Source organism: Poromitra crassiceps (assembly GCF_964638095.1).
Source record: "Poromitra crassiceps genome assembly, chromosome: 5".
Lineage (NCBI taxonomy): Eukaryota > Metazoa > Chordata > Actinopteri > Beryciformes > Melamphaidae > Poromitra > Poromitra crassiceps.
Window position 1 is genome coordinate 38,523,607 of NC_139642.1, and position 16,302 is coordinate 38,539,908.

Here is a 16,302-nt window from a genome sequence, read left to right on the forward strand (position 1 = left end):
AAACATTCTAAATTGAACCCCCGCTCACTTCCTGTTGCAGTGTTTGCTATGGATATAAAAGAAAAAAAAACATTCAAGTGCAGGACTGACCATTCCGTGAAAACCGTCTATACAGCTGAGCAGCAAAAACAAAAGTAACAATGTTGAGTGAATATTTCTGCAGTTTGCCGAATGCTGAGAAAAAGGAAGTGCTGTGGGGTTGCGCTCTGGTGAAAACCGTCTATACCATACATAAACTGTATAATAATTTCACAAGTAAAGTTAGGTGAGATAATGTGATATTGAGAAATAGTTCTTCAAATGTTAACTAAAGCCCACAAATGCTGAGTTAAAAACAAGACCAAACTTCATAAAGATAAGACTTGTGTTTCTAAAATCACTGGACTGGATTTTTTTTATTCAATAACTTTCTCCAAACATGTACACGGAATCTTTAAATGATACAGTATATATATACATACACATCAGTGTACTTTTTTCTTATCTAAAAAGTTGAGGGCCATTATACAATGCAACTGTGCGCTTTGAGAGATGATTGGTTTCTGGACGTTTGTGCATTGAAGAAATCCACACAAGAGGGCAAGTTACTGGTCATTAAACATGATGTATTGGAGACTGGAGTGCCACCAGTGTCTACCTCACACCAAAGCTAGATGGGAGAGTAGAGTGTGCGGGGGCTGCTGGGTGAAGGGCACAATGACAAACAGGGATGACGTGGAGAGCAGCAGCGGTACCTTCCTCAGCAGTACCTTCCTCAACGGGAAGCAGTGCAAAATAAATGTCAACAGTTACATGATTTAACCAGCTAACCACTAATGGCAAACAGCACTGTTCAGAGTGTACCCAGGGCCAATCAGTGCTGTCTCCAATGAATACTCAATATCCTTTCTTTTTTCTTGGGGGGCGGGGGGTATGGGAACATACATCCAATTAACTTTGTTATCCTGTAAAACAATGTTTTTATAAACTGCATCATACTGTAGGATTCGTTCAGAAATACTGATAAACATGAACATGCTGCTCTCAACCCATTTCAGGATGTTCTATGGCTGTGTACGCAGGTACACAGTACCATGCTGTTTTACAGTGCAAACACACCAGGCCCACATGCATAACACTGCATATTTAGGTGTAGAAATCTAAGCCCAAAAAAGCTCTAAAAATGTCACCCAAATTTACACTTACATTATCCTTTTTTTTGCCACATCGCACTAGTCAGATTCAGAAGACTGCATACAGTTACGCACATTCTCACAGCCCGTGAAACCTGTGGGAAGTGGTGCAGCACACTTTTCGTGTGTACACATGGTTTACATTTGGCCCCGGGTCCGAAAGCACCGCCAAGCGTAAATTAAGCTCAAGCAGGAGCCTGGCCGTTCACTGGCGTCTGGTGTGTTTGCACTGTTGAAGTCAAAGGCTGCTCCACGTAAAAACCAAACAATCAATTCCATTACACATCTTTGGTACATAACCAGCTATTTTATCCCATCTGCTGAACACATCATAGAGTCAAATATTTAAAAACCAAGCAGCTCCAATGGGATGCATCTGCAATTCTCAGGGTAGTTTTCTTTACCCAGTGATGGAACACATGAGCGGGCAGATGGGCAAAGGAAATTGGGATTATTATTATCGTTGTTATTTTTTTCCAGTTTTAACCGATACATGAAAGAACGCGCCCGATTCTCGACCGGGCTGGTCTAAGCGATCTCATCCCATCTGAACTACACCACGTGTATTCTGAATACAACTAGTGGAGGTTTTCGGGAGAGGGATCCCTTAGGCTAAGCATGAACAAGAGCTAAGCACTGGAAGGAGTGAGGTGGCCAGGGTGGTTCAGGTCAGGTGGGAGGTCGTCAGTGTCGCAGACAGACTAACAGCGCCACTACATCATCCCCATCTGCATTAGCGAGTTGGCGTACGCCATGGGCTTGACATTCGGATGAGGCTGTGAAGAGAGTTAGAGGGGAATAAAAGATTGATCACACTTCAACAACTTTCAAATATTCAAACAAATAGGTAGTAAGGTGCACATCAATGGTGTGAAAACACAGAACCAGTGGTGCTCGTAGAGGGCACACGATGTATACCTCCACCAACCTCTCTACAAAGTTTTGTGGTTTTTCGAAAATTTAAGTGAATCTGTTTGGAACTTAGGCACCTTTATGTGATTGGCTAGCTATGCCCATTACCACATCCCCCCTTTGGCCAGTGGGCATGGAAATGTAATAGTCTTAAAGCTGTAGAATGATTCAATAAGTCAACTAATCTGCAAACCAGAGCACAAGGAATGACTTCATCTATACAATCAGAGATCACTTTAGAGACATAGAATACTGACCACAGCAGTGAACTGGTGAAATTCTGGCTTGAGGTCAGATCCCCTGAGGTGGATATAAGCTCCTTTGTTTCCCATCTGATCACTGGGGGGAGACAGAGTACAACACACAACACTATTTAACTCTCACTAAAATGAAACGTACCCTTCCACCATTTTAGCTCATTCTAATTATCATTCATACCATACCTAATTGACATATCTGTGCCGCCCGTCCCCACCCAAAAGTTATTTTCTTATATTTTTCTATTATAATCACATTACATTTGCTTCCAGGAAAATTGGAAATCTTTATTGGTGACTTCATCATGTACCAGGAAGCGCATTTCAAAATTCCAACCAATAAAGTCAGATTTTATTTTAACAATCATCCCAGCAAATAAATCTGCCTCTCTCCACAACTGATATCCCATTGGTTTACACTTCATTATATCCTATTTCAAAAAGGAAATAAATCACATTAAGGCTGCAGCAAAATGCTCTCAAAATGCAGGTTCATTGTGACTAAAGGTGAACTCTGAAGTCCCAACAGGCCACAAGAGTCTTGGCAACAGTGCACACTCAGCAAGGCATCTCGGTTACGTACCAGTAGTTGGGTGCCGAGAACACGGTGATGCACTTCCCTGAGTGAGTGACCTCGTAGCCCTCAGCCTTGACCTCATGACTACGCACAATGAAGTCCAGCTTGTTCTGGTCCAGGAAGCGCTCCGTTACATCCGGCCCAAACTGACAGCTCACTCCTCGCTTACTGACCGACCGGCCGTTCTGTGTTGGCACACGAAGAGGGAACAGCAAGTCTGAATGGTGAGCTACACACAACGCAACCTGTGGATTAAGGGTTCAAATATATGATGTGGATCTTAATGACGCCCAGGGGAACTGACCTGAGGCTGTGGATCTGACCACAGGAGATCACACATGGGACCTGTGAAGGTAAGAGCAGAGGAAGGTGTGTGAGTGTACCTGCTTTTCATTATTGAGATTGTGTCTTACTGCCATTTAGGACTGACTGGGCACTCGGGAGTCTGAACATACCCGAGTCTGGAGGCTGTCTGTTCCTTTCAATCTTCCTGAGGTCTTCCAATGTGACGCCGTCTTCACTGAAGAGCCCTCCATGCATCACCTGAGGGGGAGAAACGTTTGTCCACTGTACTTGTTTTGAAAGTGTATTATCTTTTACATCTCTGCTTAAGACTCAATTTGATAGACAGACTTTTATTACCAGCCGCGACAGCGTTGGCTGGTATTGTTTTCACCTTGTGAGTCTGTGTGTGAGAGATCAAGGCAGCGGGAACTACCACAGAAGCGTCTGTCTGTCTGTGGACAGATTTTGTGAATGCAATAGCATCAGAACCCTGCAAGATACAGTCACGAAACTGCACAGGTATGTTGACATCAAAATTAAGGCCGATTAATTAATTTCCCTCTCTCTGGAGCTACAGGTTGCTCCACCAGCTCCTCTCAACTCGTCTCAACTGCAGCCCAACTGCGGGTGCTCCGCCCCCGACTGATTTGCGTGGTGGTGGCTGTGCAGCTTGTGCAGCACTGCACATTCGGCAATTAATCGGCCCTAATGACTTAATTAAAATATCCAGCTCCATTACAGTATGTCACCTGCAGGGGTGCTCTTTACACTTGCTGAAAGATTCAGTGCGATTGCACGGCAAATGGCATAGATGTGGCCCAACACAATTTTGCACACACACACTTTGTATTCTTATTATAGGATTAAGAAAGTGTGCGCACAGTACAAAAATAGCAAGCACTGTGATATCCAGGGTAAACTGTAAACAGATTTAATTTGGAGGTCTTACTCTATTCTAGGTGTCCGGCTGAGTTTTGAGATGAATCGGCGACTGTAACCAGTGAACAACAAAGTTAATTTCACGTGCCTGGTGACAGCTTTCAGCTAACGATGTCTCCACTTACCAGTACTTTGCTGTTGATGCACTGTGCAATAGGCAGCCACTGGAAAACCTCGCTAAACAGCTGGAACATCTGGCCTGTGTACTTGGCTTTGACCTCCCCTTCAAACCCGTACATCTGGTTCATGTTGTCCGTCTCGTGGTTACCTGTAGACAACGATCATGTGTTCTTGCACAAGTACAACCCTTTGTTTAAATACCTTTAGTTTCTGTACTATAGACAAAATCACAGTGTTGTTTACAATAACGTCCAGGTAGACAACGCCGGCGTCACGTATGTACATACAATTTAATGGAGCTGAGTAAACGGGGGCGGGGAACAACTGAGATAAAGAGAAAATGGTTGAGCCTAAAATGCAGGTTTGATGCTTTCATATCATTAATTAACAACACTTTCACTAACGTTAGTTTAGAGGCCTAATTTACCTGTTGCGCCACAGATTAAAAACAATTACAGCTTGAGTTCACCCAAAACTAGCAGCTAGTCCGACCGGCGGTGAGATGTCACTATTGGGAAGATTTGGTTTATCAATACAGTACATAAAATAAGCACAACCAAACATCAGATAGGTTGGACCACCGTGTTTAAATAGGGTACCATATAGCTTTAACGTTACAATTATGGCCGAAAATGACAACAGAAATAAACAATAAACAAGTTTGTGATATCTCCACAATTTAAATCAATCGGCAGGTGTCTACCCGGAAGTACCTGTTGTAACTTGTTAATGTAACGCCACAGTGATTTGGTCTATATACTAATACGATGACATTGCATTAATTCTAAAAACTAAATGAAACATGTAAATAAACTAGAGGGCACTCGGTAGAGTGCATAGCTCCGCCATGGCATGTTACCCCATTGCCACGCCTCCTTTTGGCTAGTGGGCGTGGAAAGTTAATCAGCTCGTCCTTGGCCCATGACCAGCCTTTCTACAAAGTGTTGTGGTGTTAAGGTTCTTGCACACAGAGTCCGAATTGTTCGCTGCGTTTTTTTAATCCGTCATCCGAAAAAAACACGTCACGCACAGATACCTTGCACACTGAGTCCGATGCGTTAATTATCCAATATTCGTTGCGAAGATTCGCAACGAAAAGAAAACTACCGCGATCCTATTGATCCACAACTGGCAGTGTGTCTGTGTGGCTCTCTCTCCCCCCCCCCCCCCCCCTTCCCCATACACACACACACACACACACACACACACACACACACACACACACACACACCGCGTTCCAAGCTGGTCTGCAATCACCCGGCGCATTCTGTCTTTTAATTCCGAATCTCTGTATTCCTGCTTTGTCATAAAATGCTTTGTGCTGGGAGACGAACTGAATTAAAGGCCGGCTTTACCGTGGGGAATATGAATATATATTAATTCTTAAAAAATCTTAAATTTCGAATCCGTTGAAATTTTTGAAATTGCTTGTTCACAGCCAGAGAAAAAAAAAAATGAAAAAAAAAAAAAAAAAAATTGGGCCAGGTGACGCGTTTCGCGTCGAAACGCGTCACCTGGCCCATTTTTTTTTTTTCATTTTTTTTTTCCTCTGGCTGTGAACAAGCAATTTCAAAAATTTCAACGGATTCGAAATTTAAGATTTTTTAAGAATTAATATATATTCATATTCCCCACGGTAAAGCCGGCCTTTAACTCATTCAGGGCCAATGACGTCTTTGACGTGTTATCAGGAATAGCCCAGAGGGCCAATGACGTCTTTGACGTGTTTTTGTTTTTATTACTGCAGGGCGTAGTTTAAACACTTCCCCAGCCTGTCACATGGTATCAGGTCCCTATCATCTAAGACAACACGTGAACAAACACATACCGCAGCTGTTGTTTTGAAATTGAGCAGGAGGAATATCAGAAAACGATAAGGAGCTTGCCTTGTGCAGACAGGAGAAACCCCATTGAAACGCCCCTCGCGCGCTGCAGGAGCTGGTCGCTTTCCTGTGTGCCAGCCTTCCTGTGTGCCAGCCGGAGAAAACCGGAGAAAGTAATCCACAGATGCGTTTGATCATCGGAGGAATGAGGAAATGATCGATCAGCAGTGATCAGAGGGCGGTGAGGACGTGTTGAATAGCCGAGGGGAAAACGGGAAGGATGCAGGGAGGATATGACAGGACGAGCAGCACACGAACAGCTAGGCAGGCAGAAGCCCGCTGCCCGTTCTCAAGAGCTTCATGAAATCGCTGGACTGCGTGCCCTCCAGTGTAGTGTCTCTGCTCCAGTGTTGCTCCTGGCCAATCCCGGCGCCACAGGGCGTGGTTATTGCTTATCCTATGTGGGGTTAGAAATCACGCAACGAAGGGGGATCGTGTGTGTGTGTGTGTGTGTGTGTCTGTGTGTGTGTGTGTGTGTGTGTGTCTGTCTGTCTGTCTGTCTGTCTGTCTGTCTGTCTGTCTGTCGGTGTGTCTGTCTGTCTGTCTCTCTGTCTGTCTGTCTGTGTGTCTGTCTGCACACTCACTCACACTGCTGTATTGTTGAATGTAAAAAAAAGCACTTCATGTGTATATATATATATATATATATATTTTTTTTTTTTTTCATTTGTGTCATAACGAATAGTATTTACATGTCTGATGTCAATACAGTTCAAAATAAAAGAATTGAGAGCGAGTTCTGCTTGAGAATGTGTATTTTACAGTAATTGCATTTGCTCCTGTTTGTCATCTGAGAGAGAGACATTTTGGGTGAAAACAGGGTGTATATAAATGGATATAAGTAGAGTACAGAACATGCTAAAAGCTAACTTTTTTTTTCCTGGTGAACCCAGAGACGTACATCTTCATTTTGAGGTATTGCAAATCACTCTGGTGCTAATAGATAATTTACTGTGGGTCTTGAAAGATGACCAACAATTATGAAAATCTTTGGCCTGTGCTAAATATTGGCGGTCCTAAACTGGCCCTGAATGAGTTAACTTCTCAGGCGCCATTTTTCATTGTGAATAGCAACTGGTCTGCAATCACCGCAAACCACTGCAAAGCAGCTCTGAGTGGTCAAACACCTGTCAAAACGATTTCATGGATGCGGAAAAACGCAGAAAATCGAACCTCGTCCGAAAACTTAAATGACGGACGTAATTGTCGGACTCGGTGTGTCAATGATGATTGACACAAATGAGGTCATATTTTTATTTTTTTCGTGCGTCAATTTCGGACGAAAAAACGGACTCTATGTGCAAGGACCTTTAGTGTTACATGTATCTGTTTGGAATTTAGGCGCTTTTTTGTGATTGAACACACCCATTACCACGCCTCCTCTTGGCCAGTTGGCGCAGAAAGTTAATCACCTCTAACTTGGCGCATGACCAACCTTTGTGCCAAGTTTCATGCAAATCCGTTAGGCACCTTTCTGTGATTGGACATGCCCATTGCAACACCCCCTTTTCGCCAGTGAGTGTGGAAAGTTAATCAGTTCTAAGTTGGCCCATGACCTACTTTTCTACAAAGTTTTGTGGTGTTACGTGAATCCATGTGGAAGTTACGGTAAGAATACGGTAAGCGCCATTTTGTGATTGGCCCTGGCCATTGCCACGCCCCCTTTTGGCCAGTGGGTGTGGAAAGTCAATCACTTCTAAATTGGCCCATGGCCAACTTTTCTGCAAAAATGTGTGGTGTTATATGAATCCGTATGGAAGTTCGACGCCTTTTTGTGATTGAACATGCCCATTACAGCGCCCCCTGTTGGCAGTGAGCGTGGCAAGTTAATCACATGACCAACCTTTCTGCAAAGTTTCATGGTGTTGCATGAATCCGTTTTGGAACTTAGGCGCCTTTTTGTGATTGAACACACCTATTATAGCGCCCCCTGTTGGCCAGAAAGCTAATCACTTCTAAGTTGGCCCATGACCAACCTAACCTTTCTGCCAAGTTTCATGTAAATCCGTTCATAACTTTTTGAGATATCCTGCAGACAGACAAACAAACAAACAGGGGCCAAAACATAACCTCCAGCCAACTCTGTTGACTGGGCCTTTGACCCAGCCAACTCCATGACGGGGGGTAAAAAGGTTAATGAAGGAATTTGGGGGATGAACCTTGTGGCAGCTTCTATGCGTTACGTTATGTGACACACAGTAACATACCCAACTACAGCACACAGCTGCAGATATGCATACATACACAGACCCGTGCACAGGCACAACATGAGTGTTCTCACCCCTAAGCAAGTAGAAGCAGTCAGGGAAGAGCAGCTTGAAGCCAAAGAGGGTAAGAATGACCTCGACAGAGAAAGAGCCTCGATCCACGAAGTCGCCGTTGAACAGCTGAATTCTGCGGTTAAGCGCTATGACACATTTGACGTTTTAGGCATTTTGTTATACAGAAAAGCACAAACCAGAGGAGCAACTGCACAGGACATGCATTCAAAAGCTGATGTAATACTAGATTTAAAAAAGACAAAGGATACGTAAGGGTTGGTCTGTGAGGGTAAGCCGTTCAACTCGAAGATGTTGAGGAGATCGTAGTATTGGCCGTGGGTGTCCCCACATATTGTTATCTTTTCTGTCTGCGGTAGAGGGAAAGAAAAAACCTTGAATAGAATCCAAACAAGAGGGTAACAGTATAAAACGCATGTCATTAACAAATAAGCTTCCAGGGTCACAGGAATATTTCAATATATTTATTGTCAAAGTGCTGTGACTCCGACCCAGGCAGTCCTTACTAATGATTGCTTGTACTCTTGGCAATCAATAATGTAATATTGTTCTACTGTTGCTCTCATTGTACATCACTCTGAATAAGAGCACCATCTTAACACATGAAATGTAAATGTAAAACTTCATGAAGCTACAAAAAGAGTCCTATACCCTCCATGGTCAGATTGCTGAATGGACACAAATAAGAGCAATTCTGTGTTACTGTGTTTGCGGTTTTACTGTGCTTTTTAGATATTGAATGAATTTAATATAAGATATGTATTGTGCACTGCGATGCAGTTTTCTCATTTTAAACTGAGTGCATATGAGTGACACATGTATTTTAATGTATAAATAAAGGACAATTCATCCATTCCAGTATTTCTAAAACAAATGAGCACGTCCTCACCTCTTTTAATGAGATTTCTACAAGACTTGGGAGTTTGGATAGAAGCTCTTTGACTTGGACCAAAATCTGAAACGTTAAAATAAAATAAAAAAGTAAAATTACAATTGACAACAGTTTGCTTCAACGCGATACTTTTAAATAAAAATGCATGTTTACCTGATAAGCACACTTTCTGTGTAGCTTCTTCTGGTCCTTGAACCAATCCATCATCTCCTTCATGAACTTCAATGTGACCTTCCCGTCTTCAAGTTTGGGGCCTGCATACTCATCCTCAATCGCTGCATTACAAAATATTGTTAATTTCAGAATGTGAAATAGAAACATCTCTACATAAAAGCACAGACAGTATTCACCTTATGTGAGAGCCTAAGAATTGTAAACACAATCGCAAGTTCTGATTGTGTTTACACTTCCTGTGACTCAGTGGCGTGCACAGACTTTTTTGGGGGCCGTGGTGCTCAAGTGAAAAAAGGGCACCCCTCTCATACTTATTTATAAAAATATATATATATAGTCATTAATACAGTGTGGTGCCCCTGGGTGACCACACTTGGAAGTACCCACTAGGCATGGGTCGATTTCCGGTTTTACCAGTTTGGTTCGGTGTACGAGCCTAAATGAATACAGATGGGCTCATTGAATCCACAAGAGTCTCATCTTTCGAGTCATACATACCCAAATTATGTACAAGACCTTTTATGGAATTTATAGCATACTGCATGAAAAAAACCTCCCTGTTTTTGCCTAAAATTGCATGGGATTAACAAAGTGGACATGTCTGTAAGGGGGTGGACTGATGGGTAGGTACCCATAGAACCCATTCTCATTCAGATATCTTGAGGTAAGAGATCAAGGGCCCCCTTTGAAAATGGCTGCCAGTATATATATATATATATATATATATATTAGGGCTGTCAGCGTTAAAGGAGAATTTCGTTTTTTTTTAACCTGGAGCCATTTCCTGGCATTAATTATGAATTGGCCACTCACCTAGCGATGTCTGCAGCGTTTCTGGGCGTCCTAGCGTTGTTTTGAGATCAATATCGTCCAAGTCAGTGTAAAATGGAGTTGATTTGGGGCCAAGTGGTAGCCTGTATTTCCTGCATCTAAATAGCTATTTTTCTTCCCGTTTTCGCCACATATCGCCATAATCAGATCCGTCAACATCCAGCCGAGTGTTATTTCACCCCAGGCTGTTTCCTGGACTGCACACGGATCAAATTACCTCAAACGTGATCTAGGTCACCAAGTCTCGTGAAGTCCCGCGATACTTTCCTGTCGACTGGCCAAATACAGGCAGGACGCTTAGCGGTCGTGGTTTTAGCGTAACCTATGTGGGGTTTGGCGTAACCTATGTGGGATTCGAAATAACGAAGGTTATGCCAAACCCCACATAGGTTACGCCAAACCCCACATAGGTTACGCTAAAACCACGACCGCAAAGCGTCCTGCCTGTATTTGGCCAGTCGACAGGAAAGTATCGCGGGACTTCACGAGACTTGGTGACCTAGATCACGTTTGAGGTAATTTGATCCGTGTGCAGTCCAGGAAACAGCCTGGGGTGAAATAACACTCGGCTGGATGTTGACGGATCTGATTATGGCGATATGTGGCGAAAACGGGAAGAAAAATAGCTATTTAGATGCAGGAAATACAGGCTACCACTTGGCCCCAAATCAACTCCATTTTACACTGACTTGGACGATATTGATCTCAAAACAACGCTAGGACGCCCAGAAACGCTGCAGACATCGCTAGGTGAGTGGCCAATTCATAATTAATGCCAGGAAATGGCTCCAGGTTAAAAAAAACCGAAATTCTCCTTTAACGCGTTAATCGCGCGCTGATCATAACGCGTTTTTTTTTATCGCGTTAATCGCATGCCGCTATTTTGTCCCTTCGCACACCCGTACTTGTAGTCAAGCCGTTCGGTTTCCTGTCTCCTGCTTGTGGAGGCAGGCATGGAAGAGAACGACAGCAATATGCTTTTAAATGGCTCGTTTTACTTCCCAAATGGCACAGTGGATAGTCAAGAGCCGTAGTTTGCACCTTGTGTAAAACGGAATAAAAATATCACCGAAGTACATCGAGTTTGAGGCGAGCGATCACCTAAAAGTAGCGCGAGACTCCTCACTCATTCTTCCTTCAGAGTCTCGGATGCGCGGGTCCTCTAACCACTGGGAGGTCGGCTCCAATGGCTTCACGCGATATACACGTTATCAATACACAGTTTCCAATACCGAGCCATTATTCACATGGAAGTGCCAAAGTTTTTAGCTCAGACACAGCCTTCTTCGGCTGTGTCATTTTGGGTTTCGACTGCTTCACAGCGCCGCCGCCGGAAGTATCGGTTCTGGAGCGTTCTGGAGTGTTTACAATTATTGTGCATTTATTTTCTATTCAAGATGCATTTTGTAGACATTTTGTGACCTCCTGTCTACATTGCACTTCTATTGAATTGAAAATAAATCTAAAATTCAAGATCACAAAGTACATTTATTTGCATTAATTTGATTCCCAATCACGACACACTGGTAATAATTATTAATATCTAATTAAAAATGCTTTAAATGTGCGATACAAAGATGCGATTAATCGCGATTAATTATAATCGCACGATTAATCGCGATTAAGAAAATTAATCGTTTGACAGCCCTAATATATATATATATACACACACACACACACATACATATATACATATACATACAGTATACATAATATATATATATATATATATATGCCCATTTATGCTTTTATTGGAATATACTGGCATCCATGTTTAGATTTCAATGTCAATACTTGTTATATACATCACGTAACACAGTGAACTTACTCATGTTTTCAATGTCTAGGGAGTCCACAACAGATTTTTTGGTCTCATCGCTGGCAATGGCTCTTTCAAAAGCCTTCTGTTTCACAATCTTGTTGCACTCCTGATACTTCATCTTTGCATCCTTGTCATTGGGTCGAACCCTCACTACCTGTCACCAAAACATGGAATTAATAACACAAGCACATTTGTTAATTAATGGTCAATCAAGGGAGACTGCAAATGATATGTATTGATTGGATGCACATAGAGCCATTATAGCTGCAAAGGACAGGATATAAGTAATAACCAAATATATTTATTATAAATGATGCATCTTAATTATGTAAATAGTTTAAATGGGCTGAAAAATAATTATTGCTGTGTGGTCAATCTACTTCAAAATGCATGCACTGTTTTTCCATATACATTTCAAAGATCTATAAATACATTAGTCCGACCTCTTGGATTCATATGGATTAAGTCTTAGGTTCTGCATTCAATGGTGCTTGGCCTATTTAACTTAGACTGTACATTTATATTTAATGCCTACTTAACACTCCTCTTATTCGTGTATATATCGTATATATTGGACTGCACTTGCAATGTTGTGATTTTGTCTTAGATATTTCTCTTGTTTTCTTTTATCTCTGAATATTGACATGACCGCTACGCTGCATACTTACACGAAGAAAAATTCCTCATATGTAATATTGCATATTGTGGCAATAAAAGTGATTCTGATTCGTCAGACTCAAGACAATTACTGACTGTGGCATTGAGTTCTTTGTTGCCATAACCCTGATACATTTCTATTGTTCATTATGAGAACAGCACTTAATAACAATAGACACCAAATTAGCTGTGTGAGTGCCTTCAGAGTTCAGACTAGATCTAATTGGCACCCTCAATGGATTAAAGGATAATCCCCAAACTGGGATGAAAAGACTACATGAAGATCCTAACTCATACTGGGATGTAAAGACTACATGAACATCCTAACTCATAATGACAGATCAACAAATGGGGCTAGAGAGCTCTTGCAGTTCATACCAAAAATAGTGTCAGACTATATGGCTAGTTAGTTGCAGAGAAAGAAGTCATATTTTTTTACCGTCTCATAGTCCTTAAGTGCAGCCTTGAACTTGCCCAGTGCCATGTTGGAGGTGGCCCGGCGGTAGTACCCCTTGATGTAGTTCTTGTCTATCTCCAGGGCCTTGGTGGCATCAGCCAGGGCATAGCCGTAGCACTCTGTGCGTAAGTATGCCAGGCTTCGGTTGCTGTAGAAGATGGCATTGGTTGGATTGAGCTCCAGGGCCTCTGAGTAGTACTTGATTGCATTTTCATAGTCTTTATCTGCAAAACAGATGTCACAACAGCATTGAACACAATATTAGGGTTGGCACCATGGACGATGGCATCTACATCAGACCATCGTGATTACCTGTTAGAATAATTTTTTTTTAATTTTAATTGATTTAATAATAAAAAAAGGCCAACTCCACTCAACCGCGATGCGCGAGGGACGCGCGGGCAGCATTAAACAAGTGTACCCTATCCCCAGTTCAGAGAAGCGGAGAGCAGGAGGGGAGGATAAGCAAAAGTCGGTTGTGTTGTGAAAGAAGAAACTTCAAGTTCTTTCCTGTTTTCAACTCATGAAGTATCTCCATTACATAGGCTGTCTGCTGCTGTGTTGCTATCTCTCCTTAACATAATGTTAGGTTCAAAACTGAGCCCACATGAATCAAAAGTTAGCCGCCAATAATTCTGCCCGTTTTCTGCCAGCTAGTTAAATTCAACACACACACGTTGTTGGTCAGGATCTGTAACGTTAACGTTATTTGTTTTGCACCTGTCAATATTGCTGGTAGTGATAGCCTACTGTTTTGAGTCGCCTGGCTCTGTGCTGTAGTAGTAGCCTATCCAAGCCCGCTGGTCTCTCATGACATGTAGAGCTCAGCTGTTCTGTTGTGAACATGAACGTGCATTGCAGCAGCGCAGCCAAACGGCACCGTAACGACTTCATAAATCATTAATTCACCCCCCCTTCCCCCCCGGTCAACGGCGATGCCATTGTCCATCGTGATGTTTCACTGTGGAACCATCGCAATGGCTTTTTGGGTGACATCGCACAACCCTACACAATATATCAGAGTGCAGTCATGGGAAACGCTCATTAGCACCCTAACCTTTAGTCCAGGGGGTTTCAAAGTCTGAGAGTGTGGGCCTTCCCTCAGAGAAAGCATGGAAAATCACTTATTATTTTCAATAGAATGTCAGCTTTAAAAATGGGTTTGCCCTGCTTGCTTTCACACACCACGGTGGTGGAAATAAAATTGGAATAAAATGCCAGTTCTAAAATTGGAAGTGATGCATGGAAAACCTTATTGATGTGACATTCTCATTCTCAACAATACCAAGAAGGAAATAGTGATGTACTGGGGGCAGGTGATGGATGGCATATTCAAATTGCAATGGCTCAGAGTGCTTAGGAGCCAGTCCGATCGGTTATCCTATTTCTCATTTTATACATATCCATCAGACGCAAGGGAATCATGCCCAATCCTACAACAGAATGCCTTCCATCTGCTGTGACTCATCATACAATGTCAGTCCTATTCACGGCCACATGGAGGGCCTCCTCACTCAAAACCCCTCGCCTACTACAGCGTAACCAAGGTACACACACTGAAACAATGACAAGACCCTATTAGAGGCAACTATGGGAGACTTTGTGAGCATTTAAAATGTCACTGCTTTGCGATTTAACTTCACCAGAGTTTACATAAGATACCGCAAACTTAGCTAACGCTGGCCCGAGAAAGTTGATAAAGAACTTGACTTTCGTTATCGATGCTTGATATCTCCAACTTGAACTCTTGAACAAACAGAACAGACTTACTGCCGCAATATTTACCTCCATTTAACTCTGAATGTGAACTATTCGCTATATCACAATTCAAATGTAGACCGATTTCTAACATATAACGGATGGATCAACACTAAAAAAAACTGCCTTGCCAGTCTTGCAACAGATTAATTGATCGTTTATCGTGCAGTGGGTCTGCCTTGTTGCTGGCTAACAGAAAGTTCTAGGAGCTAACATTCACGTTAGATTTGTCCCTTATCCCGCATGATACAAACAAAACGGTGGAAATCTACCATATGGAATTAAAGAATGACCAAAGAGGGAAATGTAACGTTAGGCCAGATTCGCAAATACCACGGGGCTTGTTTAAAATCCAGAGACATAACTATCTAACATTAGCAAGTCAGCGGTGCACCATACACACGCGTGATGTTAGATGCTGCTGCTAGTTGTTGCAACCGAGATAGCTGGTTAGCTAAATGCTGTGGCTTAGGAACATCATCCAATGAATGGGAGTTTACAGTTAGCACGCTCTCTAGCCAGCATTAGCTAGCTAGCAACCGGCTCCGGCTGGAGCATGGGGCGGCAGAAACGTAAAGTTATTGCTGCTGTAATTATATGCCACACATTTCTCTATTACACTCTGTTGTAATAAGATATCAACTTGACAGGTTTGACAATTTACCTTTAAAGTAACTATTCGCCTTCTCCTTGAGTAGCTCTGCATTTTTATCTCCCTCCGCCATCTTCTTCTCACTGCCGTTTTCCGGTACGTGCGCCATAATGCTCGACAGTCGCAAAGGTCGCAAAATATTTCGTAGTAGTGTGTGTGTGTGTGTGTTTGTGAATGCAATTTACGTTTTACACTAAAATCATACCTGTTCGATGATGCTGATTATTATTATTATTATTAATAATAATGAATTCGATTAAATTAGTCACTATGAAAATCAAAACTCCTCTGTCCACCAGATGTATTTATTTTTTGCCTAGCCTCATCTAGCCTGTTTTTGTTTGTTTGTTTGTCGTTTGTTTTTAGTAAATTATTATTTTCTTACCTCAAGTAGCTTAATTTTCAAATTATTTAAATGTAAAAGATCAACATGTCCGGCGTAATCTAATGTTTAGGCTACACTACTGTATGTTTCTGGGACAGTGCAATAACATTTCAAAGTTACCCAGATTATGACGTGTTTCAGTTTATCAACCAGCAGGGGGCAGTACGGATCTTCACTGAAATAGGCCTATACCAGGCAATAAACTCATGGGCACACATCAGCTTATAGTAGGCTACAAGACTGCTGATAG

The 16,302-nt window shown here is 42.3% G+C and overlaps 1 protein-coding gene across 1 annotated transcript; it reads right to left on the reverse strand.

Annotated features, from left to right (window-relative positions):
- Positions 1 to 371: 371 nt before the first annotated feature.
- ppp5c (protein phosphatase 5, catalytic subunit) lies at positions 372 to 15,776 on the reverse strand (the record flags this gene model as incomplete). The annotated part of the gene is made up of 13 exons (XM_083637349.1): positions 372 to 1,948; positions 2,342 to 2,423; positions 2,925 to 3,103; positions 3,223 to 3,263; positions 3,374 to 3,461; positions 4,268 to 4,410; positions 8,427 to 8,532; positions 8,676 to 8,774; positions 9,314 to 9,379; positions 9,470 to 9,591; positions 12,150 to 12,297; positions 13,240 to 13,481; positions 15,680 to 15,776. The coding sequence occupies 13 exons, from the start codon at positions 15,774 to 15,776 to the stop codon at positions 1,886 to 1,888; spliced, it is 1,476 nt and encodes a 491-aa protein (XP_083493475.1). The 3' UTR covers positions 372 to 1,885.
- Positions 15,777 to 16,302: the final 526 nt, after the last annotated feature.